Here is a 14,161-nt window from a genome sequence, read left to right on the forward strand (position 1 = left end):
TGGTCAAGTAAACATGTCCAGGACTCTTGCGCAACGCTTGGTCGCCCAGTCGCGAATCTTTTGTGAGACCACTACACTTGCAAGGCTGTAGTCAGAGAATGTACCTCAGACACCATACTGCTTTAGGAAGTACGGCGAACGACTAGTTTGGGAATAGGTCCTCGTGGTGATCCATCCTGTAGCGACTCTTAGCTCTAGATGTGACGAGCCGGCGGGCCAGTTTTATGCTGTTTAGCAGGAGATGCGCGTCTGCTCATTTGCGGCGACAAATAAGATCCTTTTCGGATCGCGTAGGGATCAAATCGGTCTTCATTCCTGACTAGGCTTAAGCCCGGAATTTTCGCTTTGATGGCAGCAATCTCCTCCTCACGTTCCTGGTGATGATAGATACTCAGAAGTAAGTCTCCAATCGCTACTGTGCAGGGGTCTTCAAGTGAGAGAATCTGTGTTTGTGTTATCCTGTCCAGCATTTCGACACAGTGCTTTTCCGCTTCTTCTATGCAGCTCAGCTTGAAGCATATATGCGCGTAGCCGTACATGTTGTGAATCCAGTCAGGGTGATCGGGTGGGATTGTCGCAAACAACGGTCGAACCATCTCTTCGGCTTCTTTCCACCTTTCTGACATGAAGAGGATTTTCAAAGCGCCTACGCCCTAGTTGAGCTATCGCTGGTTCTGTGAAAGTACTTTGAGTGCGGATATGTTTGTGATTACATTGATTCTTCCAGGATAGGTCGAGACGGTCGCCAACCATTTTCTGACATGAAGTATGATTTTCCAAGGTTTAACCTCGTCATACTCATACTGGCGTTGTCGAATCGCTTGGAAGAAGTGGGTAATGCAGAGGTTGTAACAGCTCCTCAACTTCTTGCTGCCGTTCCCGAGCGAACAGTTTAAAATCGTTTCGCCATCTTGACTGGATCAGTGCGGGTGCGGATTTGGCATAACGTGCGATGGCCTCAAATGAAGTTAGATATCTACGGTCCAAATGCTACCGAACTTGGTCATTGTAGAGTGTGTTGCTAGGATGCCGCATTTTTCAACATTATCCCAAGCCTGCGCCGCAGGATCTCCTCCCAAAAGTTATATATCGAGAACTGCTTCATCAACGGGGCGAACTGCTCATTGATCTCGTTCAAAAACTCGGGACCCTTCAGCAAGCTAATCATAAAATGGTTTGGCCCTGAGTTTTGATGGGGTTGTAAGAGTAGAGCCTCCTTGTTGACGCGGGTGTGGGGTGCTCCCATAAAAATAATGCCGTATGTGCATGTGTATATCGATCGCAGGTCGTCAACGGCTTTGTGCCGCCTTGAGTTGGAATAAGCCAAAGCTCGTTTCGCCAAAAGACCCCCAAATCTATGGCAGATGAAGATAATGGGGCGGTGGAAGGCGTTATCGAGTTGACGGTCCGCACACAGCTCGGCTACTAAGCTAGTCGCATGAGCGAGTATGATATCGGTGGATCCTACGCCTGGCGCTGTTAATGCCTTTGCCTTGTAGCTATATATCAACATTCGAACTTCATGTAACCCTTCCGATAAAAAGTCTCTCAACCACAGGTTGCTTGATTTTGCGTCTGTCCAGGTCTGGATGCCATCCTCATAAATACCATGAATTGCGACGATGCTGCGGGTATTAGCCTTGCGCTCGCTCGCTATAACGAGCTCTGCGGTCCGAGTCCAATAGAACCTACTCGACTGCCACTTCAACTCTTTGCCGCGATAAAAGAGAGTGATCTGTGATCTGGGTTATGGCCATAGTAGTCGGCGTAGCAGATGAGAGAAACCCTGAAGAGTTGTTGCCTCCAAAGTCGAGGACGAAGGAAGCGGCACAGGCGCGACACAAGCGCACGGTCCTATATGAGCACCACCTTCCCGATTTACCATGCAAAACGAATACACCCATGCTGTTCCCCTGCAGAATGCTACCTTCATCATTGGGCCAGGAAGCGCCAAGTGGCTGCCTGTGATCTCATTCTCGAGCGGTGCGCGCGATCAGACTATTCGTTCTCGATTCGCAAGCCGCTAGTCACAACCTTAGCCTAAGCCTGTTCGTTACGCTCGTCCGCTCCCTCTTGACCAATGTCTTTGCCGTGATTCATCATACAGGCCACACCAGCTAATCAATCACACACAGGAAACGTACGGTCGGTACATGAGCTATTTTCCGCTCTCGCAAATCCTGGAGAAGGCTACGGGGCCACCCGCTTCCATTGGGTTTCAGATGGCTTGGCTCCTGCAACGATACGCACTGCACAAGTCCAACCATTCAATAAGTGATGGTTCCCGCCAGTTCACGTATCACTTATACTCTTCATCTATCATACGGCCATTTGGGAACAATGGCGTTGACTGTGCTTCCTTTGGCTGTGCTAGCTTTAATTGCTGGTTTTATGATTCAATATCTATACCGCTATCGGCAACAACAGGTAAGTCTATAAGTCGACATTACCTTTTCAGCGATTTGATCCCGGTGAAGGCAGACAAAGCTCTCGGTGAGCGTCATGGCTGCCTACCAGCCCCACGGCTGCAAAATCAAAGGCCTTTTGGGATTGATCGCCTCGAACAGATCTTCCGAGCAGATTCCGAATCGCGACTAATGGAACTTTTCTTGTTTCATTTCCGCCAGACCGGGAATACTCTAGAGCAGAAATTTCTTGGCACTAAGGCGTATGGTACCATAGAGCCAGCCAATCTCGAGGCTATATTCTCTACCAACTTCAAAGGTTAGACTGAGAATCGACGATTCGTGCTCCCTCGATTGGAGAGCTCACTTATCATCAGATTTTGGCATGGGGCCCCGCCGAGCTATCACTTTCCCAATGTTTGGAGATGGCATCTTTACACAGGAAGGTCCGGTCTGGAAGCACTCAAGGGATATGCTGCGACCGCAACTGCAACATAAGCAATACGAAAGCCTAGAAGTCTTCCGAACTGCTGTCGATGACCTGATTCATCTTGTTCAACAAAGCAATGGCACAATCGACCTTCAGCCCTTGTTTTTCCGCTTAACCCTTGATACAACTACGGCTTTTCTTTTTGGCGAGTCAGTGCGGAGTCTGATCATCCCAGAAGCTGTCGGGGAGCGAACCTTTGCAACAGCCTTCAACACTGCTCAACAATGGGTCACCAAACGATTTCGACTTCTCGATCTCTACTGGATTATTAACGGCAATGAATTCCAGCAAGCTTGCAAAGATGTGCACAAGTTTGCAGATCAAATAATAGATCGCAATCTTTCAGCAAACCGAGATGACGGCGCTCAGTCGGGAAAATATATATTTCTAGATACCGTTGCGCAGAACACCTCGGATAAGACTGCACTAAGAGGCCAAATTATCAACCTTCTTGCTGCGGGAAGAGACACGACAGCTTGCCTGCTTTCCTGGACGTTGTGAGTCTTGGCCTTTAGAACGAAAATTTACTTTCTAACTACCATAGCTTCTTACTTGTCCGTCATCCTCATGTCATGGACAAGTTACGCACAGAAATTGCTTCGGCATGTGGGGTAGATTCAAATCTCAGTCGTGACAAGCTTAGGAAAATGTCCTATCTGCAAAACGTTCTAAAGGAAAGTATGTGTTGTAACTGCTCGCTTTATCTATATTTTCTTACTGACGAACTTAGCCCTCCGACTTTACCCATCTGTTCCTGTAAATACCCGCACAACAGTGAGAACTACTGTACTTCCTACTGGTGGAGGCCCCGATCGAAAATCTCCTGTTCTGATCCCTGGTGGAAGTGCTATAGCCTTCAGTGTATATTCTATGCACCGACGGCCAGATCTCTACGGAATGGATGCTGAACTATTTCGCCCCGAAAGATGGGATGAAGACATGCCTATGTACCAGAATCCAACCAACTCAAAGTGGGGCTATCTTCCATTCCATGGTGGCCCTCGGATCTGTCTTGGAAGTATGTAAACTCTGTTCTCTCGTTCCGAAGAACATACTGTTGCTAACCTAGTTCGTGCCTTTAGTGGATTTTGCACTCAGCGAAGCTGGGTACACAGTTGTACGCCTTCTACAGAGATTTCAGAATATCAAACTTCCCGAAGGTGAGACTGTGGAGTTGATTGGTGTGGAAAAGCAGGTTATGACATTGGTTGTGGCTATTAAAGATGGGTGCAAGGTTGAAATCAGTTAGTGAATAGGTACGGTTGCAACGCACGCTTTGATAACCAGAATTATAGTTGGGACGAGTAGCCGCCTTTGAGTTCTTTATTGAGTGACCACTGAAAATATTCCTCACTGCCTATGATTTATGATTGTAGAATTAATTGATGTTAGCTGTGTTATAGCTACTCCATTATCTTCATCGTCTCCCTACGCGGAAAGTATCAGAAAGGAAGAGGATGCGTGTAAGAAAGCCGTAGTTTAAACTTCGTTAATTATTTGTGTGAAACCTCTACCGACAAAAAGAGCGGAACATTATAAATATGGGCTCAAACATCGCAGACATTGGGCAATCGCTCAGAAGACAGCGTTTATAATTTCAAAGACATCGCTTTCTTATATCCGACTACTACACCATACTACTTACTGCACCAGCTCGGCAGCTTCATTCTGCCGTTTAGACTTCAACATATCCGCCGCATGTATCCATCGCATTGAAACGACATCCGGAGCTTCTCTCGAATACCGAAGTAGCGCTGCAACAACAAGTCTATACCCTGGCGACGTACGACTCTCAAACTTTGCCATGTCCGCATGTCCGTATGGAAGACCTGCTCTCTCCGTATCATCGAGAATTGGGGCGGCCGAGTTTTCTTCAACTATCTACACCAGGTTAGAACTGATTTGGTTGAGCTGTGGCATAAGTGAAAATATCACATACGTAAGCTAGAGTGGTTCCAAGATTCGTCTTCTCCTGCTCCCAGAAGAAATATATCCTGAAGTTCTTCATCAAAGGCGCGAACATGTCTGTGATATTCTGCAGCACTTCTAACCCTTGGTGTAATGCATCAGCAAGCTGGCTATCAGTGTTAACTATTATGATATAGGGGTGATGATCTGTATTCCTAGGTTCTATTAAGCTAAACTAGCTGCTAAGTAAATAATATATTTTATTTTAGTATAAACTATTTTTTTTTAATATTTATATAATAGCTGCACTTTTGCAAACTAATAGCTAATATTATTAAATTTAATATTAAAATTTTTATTTTTTTAAATAATTCTGTAAGCAAAGGTAAATAACCTAGTATCTATTATTATATTATAGTAAAAAAAAACTTAAAAAAAAAACTTTAAAAAAAAAAAGCTATTAAAAAAAAAAAAATTGCTAAAAAAAAAAACTATTATACTCTATTACTTTAAAAGCAAAAAAAAAAATTATTTTTTTATTTATATAAAGTTTACTTTTATTAAAAAAAATTCTAGTAATTATAGCTAATATTTTTTTAGCTTTTAAAAGTAATAATATAAATATATTATTAAATATAAAATTATAAACTATATATTATATAGTAATAAAATAAGCTTTTGCACAATTAAAAGTCTTGCTAAGTATTTATTAATACTTATAAAATTAAGCTATTACTAATTACTTTTTAAAAAAAAAATTCTATATACAAAAAAAGCAAGCTTTTATATATTATAAAAAAAAAAAAACTTATATTTATATAAATGCTATTTTAGTAAGCAGGCAAAAAAGCAGTTCTTTATTATAGTTTATATATAAAAAAAAAACTAAAATAAAAATTTATAAATATAGTATAGAAAATTTACAAAATTATACTAAAAAAAGTAAATAAATAAAATATTTTGTAAAAAAATATTCTAACTTGCTTATATTATTATATTAATTTAAAATGCAATAAAAAGCTATTAAGTTAATTAAAAGTTTAGCAAACTTTATTTAAGCAATATTTTATTTTTTAAATTAGTTTATTTGTTAAATTTTTTTAAAGCTTTTATAAAAATAGTATTTTTATTTAATAGTATATTATTTAATTAAGTTTTTTTAATTTCGCTTATAGTATTAGCTTTTTTATTTATTTTATTATAGTTTTTTTACTGCTTATTCTTGCTTGCTAAAAAAAGCACTTATATAATTACTTTAATTTATTTAGCTATAAGAAGCTTCTAGTTTAAAATTTTTATAATAAAAATAATAATTACTAAAGTAAGAGCTAGATTAGTTGCTAATTTTGCAGTAAAATTTTTTATAAAATTTTTTATTAAATTTGCTATAGAATTTAGTATAAAATATTAAGCTATTAGCTTTTTCTTTTTATTTACTATTTTTTTTTTTAAAATTTAGGGCTTTGTAACTAGCGTTTTTTTTTTTACTAAAATAATTATTTTTTAATATTTAATAAAAAATTTAAAAATTTTAATATACTTAAATATTTTTAGTTTAAACTAAGGCTTGAAAGAAGGCTAAAACTGCTTAAGCAGCTATTCAATAATAAAACAACAGTACTATATATAATAAAATCTATATATTTATGCTAGTTTACTATATTAAGCTATACTTTAAAAAAAATATACTATAGTATATTGCAAACTATTTATTTACAGCTTATAATAAATTAATTTAATAATAAGTACGCAATGTACTTGGTTTGTAATAAATTTATAAATTTAATATAATAATATTATAAAATACTAAATAATTATTTTAAAAAAATATTATTTCTTTAGCAAGAAAAAAAACAATACTATAAAGTATATCTAAAAAATTCCTATAATAAAATTTTTTAATAAAAAGCAAAAGGGCAAAAAGCAAAAAAGTAAAGCAAAATATAAAATATAAAAGTAAAAAATTATAAAATTATATAATAAAAGTTTTATAATTATAATTTAGTAGTAGCAATTTAGTAGTAGCAATTACTTAGCGCACAATATATAAAATATTATAGTTAAAATATTACTTTTTACTTTATAAAATTTTATAATATTTTTTTAATAGCAATAGTTATTTAACGCAATAGTATTTAACGCAAAAATAATTAAAAATAAAGCTTATTTTTATACTATAGCTTACTAAAAATTAGTTTATTTTTATATACTTACTAATTGTATATTTCTAACTATCGCGTAAATACTATATATTTATTTTTAATTATTAACAAAGTAAACCTTAACTATTTAAATGCTATAATTATAAAATATAAAAAAAAGGCCTGTATTAATAACTATTATTAGTTATTAAGCTTAAAAGCTTAAAAAGTATTAAAGCTTTTTTAGTTTTATATTAAAAACTTATATATTTAAAATAAGTAATTATTGCAGCTATATAATAGTAATATATTTGTTTACTACTAAATTATATAAAGTAGTTAAAGTTGCTAAATAAGTTTTTTTTTATTAACTAGCAGTATATGCTAGAAAAGCTAGCTAAAAAGCTAGCTAAAAAAAAAAAAATAAATAATAAAAACCTATTTATTAATAATTTTTTATAGTAAAAAAAGCTAGAAAAGTACTTGCGTATTAGCAAGTAAATAATTATTAGTTATAATATATAATGCAGTAGTATAGTAAATAGTGCTTAATACTATAGGCCTAATATTACGCAGTATATTAGTACTATTATTTATATAAATAGCAAAGCTTATTATAAAATAATTATAAAAATAATAGTAGTAAATTGCAGGCTATTAATTGCTTATTACAAAGAATTTAAAGTATAAAGTATTCAGTATTATAGAATTTAGCAGTATAGTAAAAAAATTCAGCACTATATTTTTTACTACTAAATATAATTTATTTTGTATTAGCTTAAATTTTAATATCTTATTCTATAACTTTATAAAGTTGTAGTAATTACAGTAATTATAATATTATAGTATTGTAGTATTATAGTATTCGCAGTATTAGTATTTACAGTATTTATAATTATAGTAGTTTATATATTACTATAGTAGCTTAAGTTAGCTAAGGAGCTGCTAAAGCTTAATTAGTTATTAATAATAAAATTAATGCGTAATAGTTTAATAGGGTCCTTGTCCAGAAAACAAACTAAAGCTTAAATATTTTATTTAAATTAAAAGCAATATTTTTGCTTTTACTATTATTATTATAAAAATTTTTATTTTTTTTAAAAATTTTAGTATACTTATTATTGCCTATAATTTTACACTTGCAGTCTTAAGTATTATTTATATTTTAAAATTTTTTATTTTTTTTTTTTTTTTTTAGTTTCTATGCTTTTTAGAGCTTTAGTAGCTTTTACTTAATTTTTTTTTTAATATAATAAAAAAAGTTAAAAAATTATTTTTTAAAAATTTTATTAATTTTTGTACGTATAGCAGTATACTTAGCTTAATTATTTTTTATACTTTTAATATTGCGCTTATTTGCAATAAGCTAAATTATTTTAAAAATATTAATAGCGTGCTTTTTATTAATTTAGGCAATGCGCTGTTTATTTAGTAGTATAAAATCTATTTTAATTCTGCTTTTTTCTTTTATATTTTTACTTTTCTTTTATACTTTTTTTTTATTAACTATTGTTTTTTTAGTAGTATATTGTATAGTCTAGTAAGTAAAATAGCTTGCTAACTTATTAGAATTATATATTTAAAAACTTATATTTATACTTTATAAGTAAACTAAACTGCAGACTTATATAAAGTTTTTATCTAGTATAGAATTAGAATTATTTAGGAACTCTACTTTAGGCAGTATTTAATATAAATTATTAATTAAGGTTTTAAACTTTTACTTTAGCTTTATAGCATTAAAATTATATTTAATTATATAAAAAACTTTTATCTAGCCTAAGCCGCTCGTATAAACCAAATTTTATATTAATTATTTATATTTTCCCTATAGGAAACTTTATTAATTATTACTAACTAGGTAAATTAATAATAATAAGCACTAATTAACTAATTATAATAATAATAATAATAACAGCAACAACAACAGCAGCTATAATGCAATATAATAGTTTTTTCTACTTTTTTAATAATAATAGCACTACTTTTACCTGTTTTAAATAGCTAGCTCTAGTATAACTAAGTATAATACTATTACTATTTAAGCTTTACTTACTTTTTTTTAAAAGCAAGCATAAAATTTAGTTTTATTTTTATTTTTTATTTTTTTTTTATTTACAAGCTTATTAAAAGCGTTTCCCTATAAAAAAGCTTTTATTATTACTATTATAGTAGTATTGCTAAAAGTAGCATGCTTAAGCACTAAGTAAGCAAATATATAAATAAAAATAGTTTTTATACTATTTATATAAGCTTTTAGCTTGCTATAAATAGCAATAATTTAAATATTAGTAATACTAAATTGCTTAAGATAGTACCCTCTAAACTATAACAGTAGTATATAAAAATTATTAAAAGTAAAATATAATTTAGCAGTTTATAAAGCAATAAATTTAATAGTACTAGTACTAGTATTAGTAGTAGTTTAGAAAATTGCAGGGTACAAGTAATAAAATAATTTATTTAAAATAAAAATACAATAATTATTAAAAATAAATATTATTTTGCAGTTAATAATAAATAATAAACAGTAATAATAGTAGTAGTAGTAGTAGATAAAAGTAATAAATAAAGAATATAAATAATATTTTTTAAATAAAGTAACTGCCTACTTAAAGAATTGTAGCTTTTTAAAAAATATTTTAAAAAACTTAATAATAATAATAATAATAATAATTTATAGTTATATTTTTACTAAGCTTAGTTTAAAGCAAAATTAGTAGTACTTTTAATAAAACTAAACTATTAAAAAATAAAAGCTAGTTTTTAAAGTAGTATTAGCATACTAAGCTTTTAGCTAAGCTATTATACTTATTAAGCTTAAATATTAACTACTTATAATAAATAAAACTAGCGTTTTTATATATACTTATATTTTATTACGCTTTTTGTATTTTTTCCTTTACTAGTAGAGGGGATTTACTAGTTTGGACTATTTGTGTTTATTTTATAATACTCTATTTTGTTGTTTATATAAAACTCTATAAAAAAAAAATAAAAAACTTTTTTACTATTAAGTAAGTAAGCCTTTGCAATATTTTTATACTTTATAATATTATTTATAATTTTAGTTTGCTAGTCCTAGTTGTATTATAAAAGTATTTAAATATAAATAGCAAGCAAATTAATTATTTAGTAGTATTTTCAATTTTTTTCTAAAATAAAAAAGTTTAAATCCTTTAATTTTTAATTTAGTTATATAATTTAATAGCTTTGCTTTTTAAGCAGAATAATTACGCAATATATATAAAATTTTTTACTATTTACTTTTAAGAAAAATGCAAAGTTTGCAGTAGTTTATATAGTTTTTTATATACTTAAAATATAAATATTATTTCTAAAATAGGCTTTTGTATTAAGCAGTTTTTTATTTTTTATTTACTAGTTATATTTCTGCAAAAAATATTTTATTAATAAATAAAACTTTTAATTAAAATCTTACTTATTAAAATTATAAAAGTTATATTTAATTAATTTTATTTTAAATTTTGCTTTAGTGTACATAAGGTCTAATTCTTATTAGTAATTAATAAAATAGTATTTAATTGCTTTACTTATTTGCAGGAAATACTACTATATATTTAAATTTTTTAATATATTAGTATATTTAAGCGCTTTTGCAGTAAAAGCAGTAATAGCGCTTAATATATTTTAAAACTTTTAAAAGCGCTTTTAATTAAAAAATGCTAAAATTAATTATAAATTTTATTACTAGTTTTTACTTATTTTTATAAGCTTTATTATTGTATTTTTTTAGTTATGCTTTTTGCTAAGTTCTTTAAAACTTTTAAATTTTATTAAAAAAAAGTAATATTTTTATTTTAAAGTACAAATAGTTTATTTTTTATTTTTTCTATTACTTTTTTAAAATTACTTATAGTAGTTTAGTTTTACTACTGTTTAAGAACTTATTATAAGTAATTTTTATATTTTTTATAAAAAAGTATAAAATTAAATTTGTAGCTAGAATTTATTAATTTTTTTAAATTATATATATTGCTATTATACTGCTTTAATAAGTTAGTCCTATTAGTAATTTTATTAATTATTCTATTAGGCTTATTAGCTATAGTAGCGCTTATAAACTATAATTATATATTTTAGTATACTAATTGCGTTTTTAGGCAATTAAAATAAATTATTGCAATAGTATTTAATATTAAAAAAATAAAAATAAAAATAAAAAATTATTTATATATTCGCTTTATTAAAAGTTAAAATAAAAAAAGTATAGAATATATTTATTTAAAGCCTAATAGTTTTTTTTTACTTTACTAAATACTTAATAAAATTAATAATTATATAATAGCATAATAAAAGCATTAAGTAGATAAAATAAGTAATAGTAAAAAAAATATTTAGTATATTTAGCTTGCTAAATATATATATATATATTTATTGCTAAAAATAAAGTAATATATTTTATAGTTTATTAAAATATAATATAGTATAGTATTCTAGTAAAAAGTGTCTAGCAAAAAAAAGCAAAAACTAACTACTAAAAAAAAAAAGTAAAAATTAAAAATACTTTGCTTATTACTTTTTTCTGCAAATATAATAATTTAAAAAAAAAAAAAATACTTAAATACTTTAATTAGTAATAAAATTATATATACTTTTAAAGCCTAGGCTTTAGTGTGTAATATTTTTTTATAAAAAAGCTTATTACTAAAATAAAAATAAGTAAAACTTTAGCTAATTTTAATAGTAGCAGTTATTTTTAGTAAATACTACTAGAATTAAGCTATTTTTATTAAAGTTTAGCATTTTATTTATATTATTTATTATTAAAATTATAAATAGTTTTTATGCTGCAAGCATTAAAGTAGTTTTTAAAATATAAATTATATTATTTATATAAAAAAAATAGTATTTTAATATTTAGGTGCTTAAAATTATTTATATTTAAATTTAGCAATTCTAGTTCTAGTTCCTGCAGTTAATAGTTATAAGCTACCTATTTTTAAAGTTTGCTTTATATATATTGCTACTGCTAAATTTTTTATTTAATAATTAAAAATTTAATATTAAAATTTTTTTTTATTTTTTTAGCAATGCGCATTTGCGTAATAGATAATTATTAATTATAAATAATATTTCTGTTTTTTATTTAATAAAGTACTCTAGCTTTTTTGTAGTATTATTAATATGCTTTTTAATAATTTATTTAATAGGCTTAAGCTTTTTATTACTATTAACTCTAACTATCTATAGTAGTGTTAAAAAAGAATAGTAATAAAAATTCTAGTTTAGTATATAGCAAAGTTTAAATTATATAGTATTAACTATATTATATATTTTTAAGTTTAGCAGTTTTTTAATTTAGTATATATTTTTGCTAATTTTTTTAAAAACTTTTAAAAATTTATATTATTAAAAACTAATTTTCTTTAAAAAACTGCCCTTTAGTTTATAATTATAATAAAAAACTAATATAGTATAATTACTAAATTTTAGATTAAAAAATTAATAATAGTAGTTATAGTAGTTTTTCTAAGCAACTTTTGCGAAGCAAAAAGCTTTTTTTACTTTTTTTTAATATTAAAATTTTAAAGTTTTATAGTCTTTTTTTGTAAGCATATTTTTTATATAAAGTAAATTAAAATTTTAATATAAATTAAATTTTATAATATATTTGTAAGGCGTGTATCTAATTAAGTAATTTATACTTATATTTAAAAAAAATTAAATATAAAAAAGTACTTTATTTTAATTATAGTTTTAATTAGCAGTAATAAAAAAGCAAAGCACAATACTTACTATTTAATTAATTTTTTTAAATTAACTATTAGCTTCTAAATAGTAGGCGGCTGTAGTATAAAACTTAGTTTTTATTACTTTATATTACTAGCTAAATATGCTTTTAATAAAAGTAGCTGCTTTATTGCTAATAATAATTTATTAATTACTTTAATTTATTAAATAGTTTGTGCAGGTAAAAGCTATAAACTATTTTTTATTTAACTAGTATTTTTTACTAAGTATAATATTAATAGTTTTAAATACTTAGTATATTTTTATAAGTATAGTATTAAAATTTTAAAATATTTTTAGCAAATATATAATAATATTAATGCAAACTGTCTTAAATAGTTGTGCAGAGCAATTAATAAGTTTTAATAATTTATATAAATAATACTATTAAGTCTAGTTAACTTTGCAAAGTAAGTAATATTTAATATAAATTTTTAAGTACTTTAAAAGCTTGCAAATAAAAAAAGAAGCTTTTACTTAATTATAAGTTTAGTTATAGCTTTAATAGTAAAACTTATTATAAGCTTATTTAAAAAATTTTTTTATTATACTTTTAAGTACGCATAAATATTTTAATTTATTTTATTTATTTTAATAATAAATTAAATCTTTTTTAAAAAAGAAACGCAGTCTTTATATTAATTAAATTAGATTTTTATTATTTTATTATTTGCCGGATATAACTGCTGCAATACGCTGCTATAATATATTGTTTTTGTATATTTATTTAAAATAGTTTTTAAAATTTTTATTTATTTTAATAATTAGCATATAAAATACATAAATAATATTATTTAGCATATCTATTTTTAAATTTAACTTTAGTATAGTTTTAGGTTTTAGCTTTAATAAAGTATTAAGTATTAAGTATAACTTACTAAGTTTATAATATATATTTAAATTAAATTGCTAAAAATAAACTAAAATTTTAGCTAATTAAAAGTTAAAACTTTCTAATAATTTTATTATAATTAGATAGTATTAGTGTGCAATTACTATAACTACAGTATAATTTATAAAAATATATACTTTAAATAATACTTTAATTATATATTTAAGTTTTTTAACTACTTAGCAAAATCTTGCTATTTCTAGTTCTATAAAAAAATACTAGCATTTTAGGCCTAAAAAGTATTTTAATAAAAAAATAATAAGCTTAATTAAAAATTTAGCAAAGTCAATTAATTGCTTAAATTATATAATTAGTAATAATTTATTATTTTTATATCCTTTTAGTACGTCTAAGTTAATTATAATAAATTTAAAATTTTTTTTTATATAATATACTATAACTACTATGCCGTATTCTTTAGACGAGTTAATATTAATATATAGTAGTTAAAATTTATTGTAGTAAAATAATTAAATATTATTATTTTATAGTAACTAAATATTTTTAAAAATTTTTTTAATTAGATTTTTTGCTAGAATAGTTGCGCGCGTTACTATTACTATTTTTTTTT

General features: G+C 27.0%; 4 protein-coding genes across 4 annotated transcripts in view; 1 reads left to right on the forward strand and 3 right to left on the reverse strand.

Moving 5' to 3' along the window:
• Positions 1 to 194: 194 nt before the first annotated feature.
• Positions 195 to 1,020, reverse strand: K460DRAFT_396924 (uncharacterized protein; the record flags this gene model as incomplete). The annotated part of the gene is made up of 1 exon (XM_040936130.1): positions 195 to 1,020. Exon 1 carries the CDS (start codon positions 624 to 626, stop codon positions 195 to 197), a length of 432 nt encoding a protein of 143 aa, XP_040786235.1. The 5' UTR covers positions 627 to 1,020.
• A 1-nt stretch (position 1,021) lies between these two features.
• K460DRAFT_287951 (uncharacterized protein) lies at positions 1,022 to 1,624 on the reverse strand (the record flags this gene model as incomplete). The annotated part of the gene is made up of 1 exon (XM_040929006.1): positions 1,022 to 1,624. A coding segment is annotated over one exon (603 nt), but the record flags the coding sequence as incomplete, so codon positions are not given.
• A 669-nt stretch (positions 1,625 to 2,293) lies between these two features.
• On the forward strand, positions 2,294 to 4,208 carry K460DRAFT_368539 (cytochrome P450 alkane hydroxylase). The gene is made up of 6 exons (XM_040933797.1): positions 2,294 to 2,427; positions 2,478 to 2,724; positions 2,783 to 3,392; positions 3,440 to 3,573; positions 3,626 to 3,913; positions 3,978 to 4,208. The coding sequence occupies exons 1-6, from the start codon at positions 2,341 to 2,343 to the stop codon at positions 4,142 to 4,144; spliced, it is 1,533 nt and encodes a 510-aa protein (XP_040786237.1). The 5' UTR covers positions 2,294 to 2,340; the 3' UTR covers positions 4,145 to 4,208.
• Positions 4,209 to 4,536: 328 nt separating this feature from the next.
• The window catches only part of K460DRAFT_290014 (ribonuclease-like protein p/mrp subunit), a gene marked incomplete at both ends in the record, with an annotated part of 16,383 nt that continues 6,758 nt past the window's right edge, over positions 4,537 to 14,161 (reverse strand). The window contains 2 exons of the mRNA XM_040929166.1: positions 4,537 to 4,776; positions 4,835 to 5,038. Of these exons, the coding sequence (XP_040786238.1) occupies positions 4,537 to 4,776; positions 4,835 to 5,038 (444 nt within the window). The remainder of the gene's footprint in view (positions 4,777 to 4,834; positions 5,039 to 14,161) is intronic.

Source organism: Cucurbitaria berberidis (genome assembly GCF_010015615.1).
Source record: "Cucurbitaria berberidis CBS 394.84 unplaced genomic scaffold K460scaffold_4, whole genome shotgun sequence".
In the NCBI taxonomy this organism is placed as follows: Eukaryota; Fungi; Ascomycota; class Dothideomycetes; order Pleosporales; family Cucurbitariaceae; genus Cucurbitaria; species Cucurbitaria berberidis.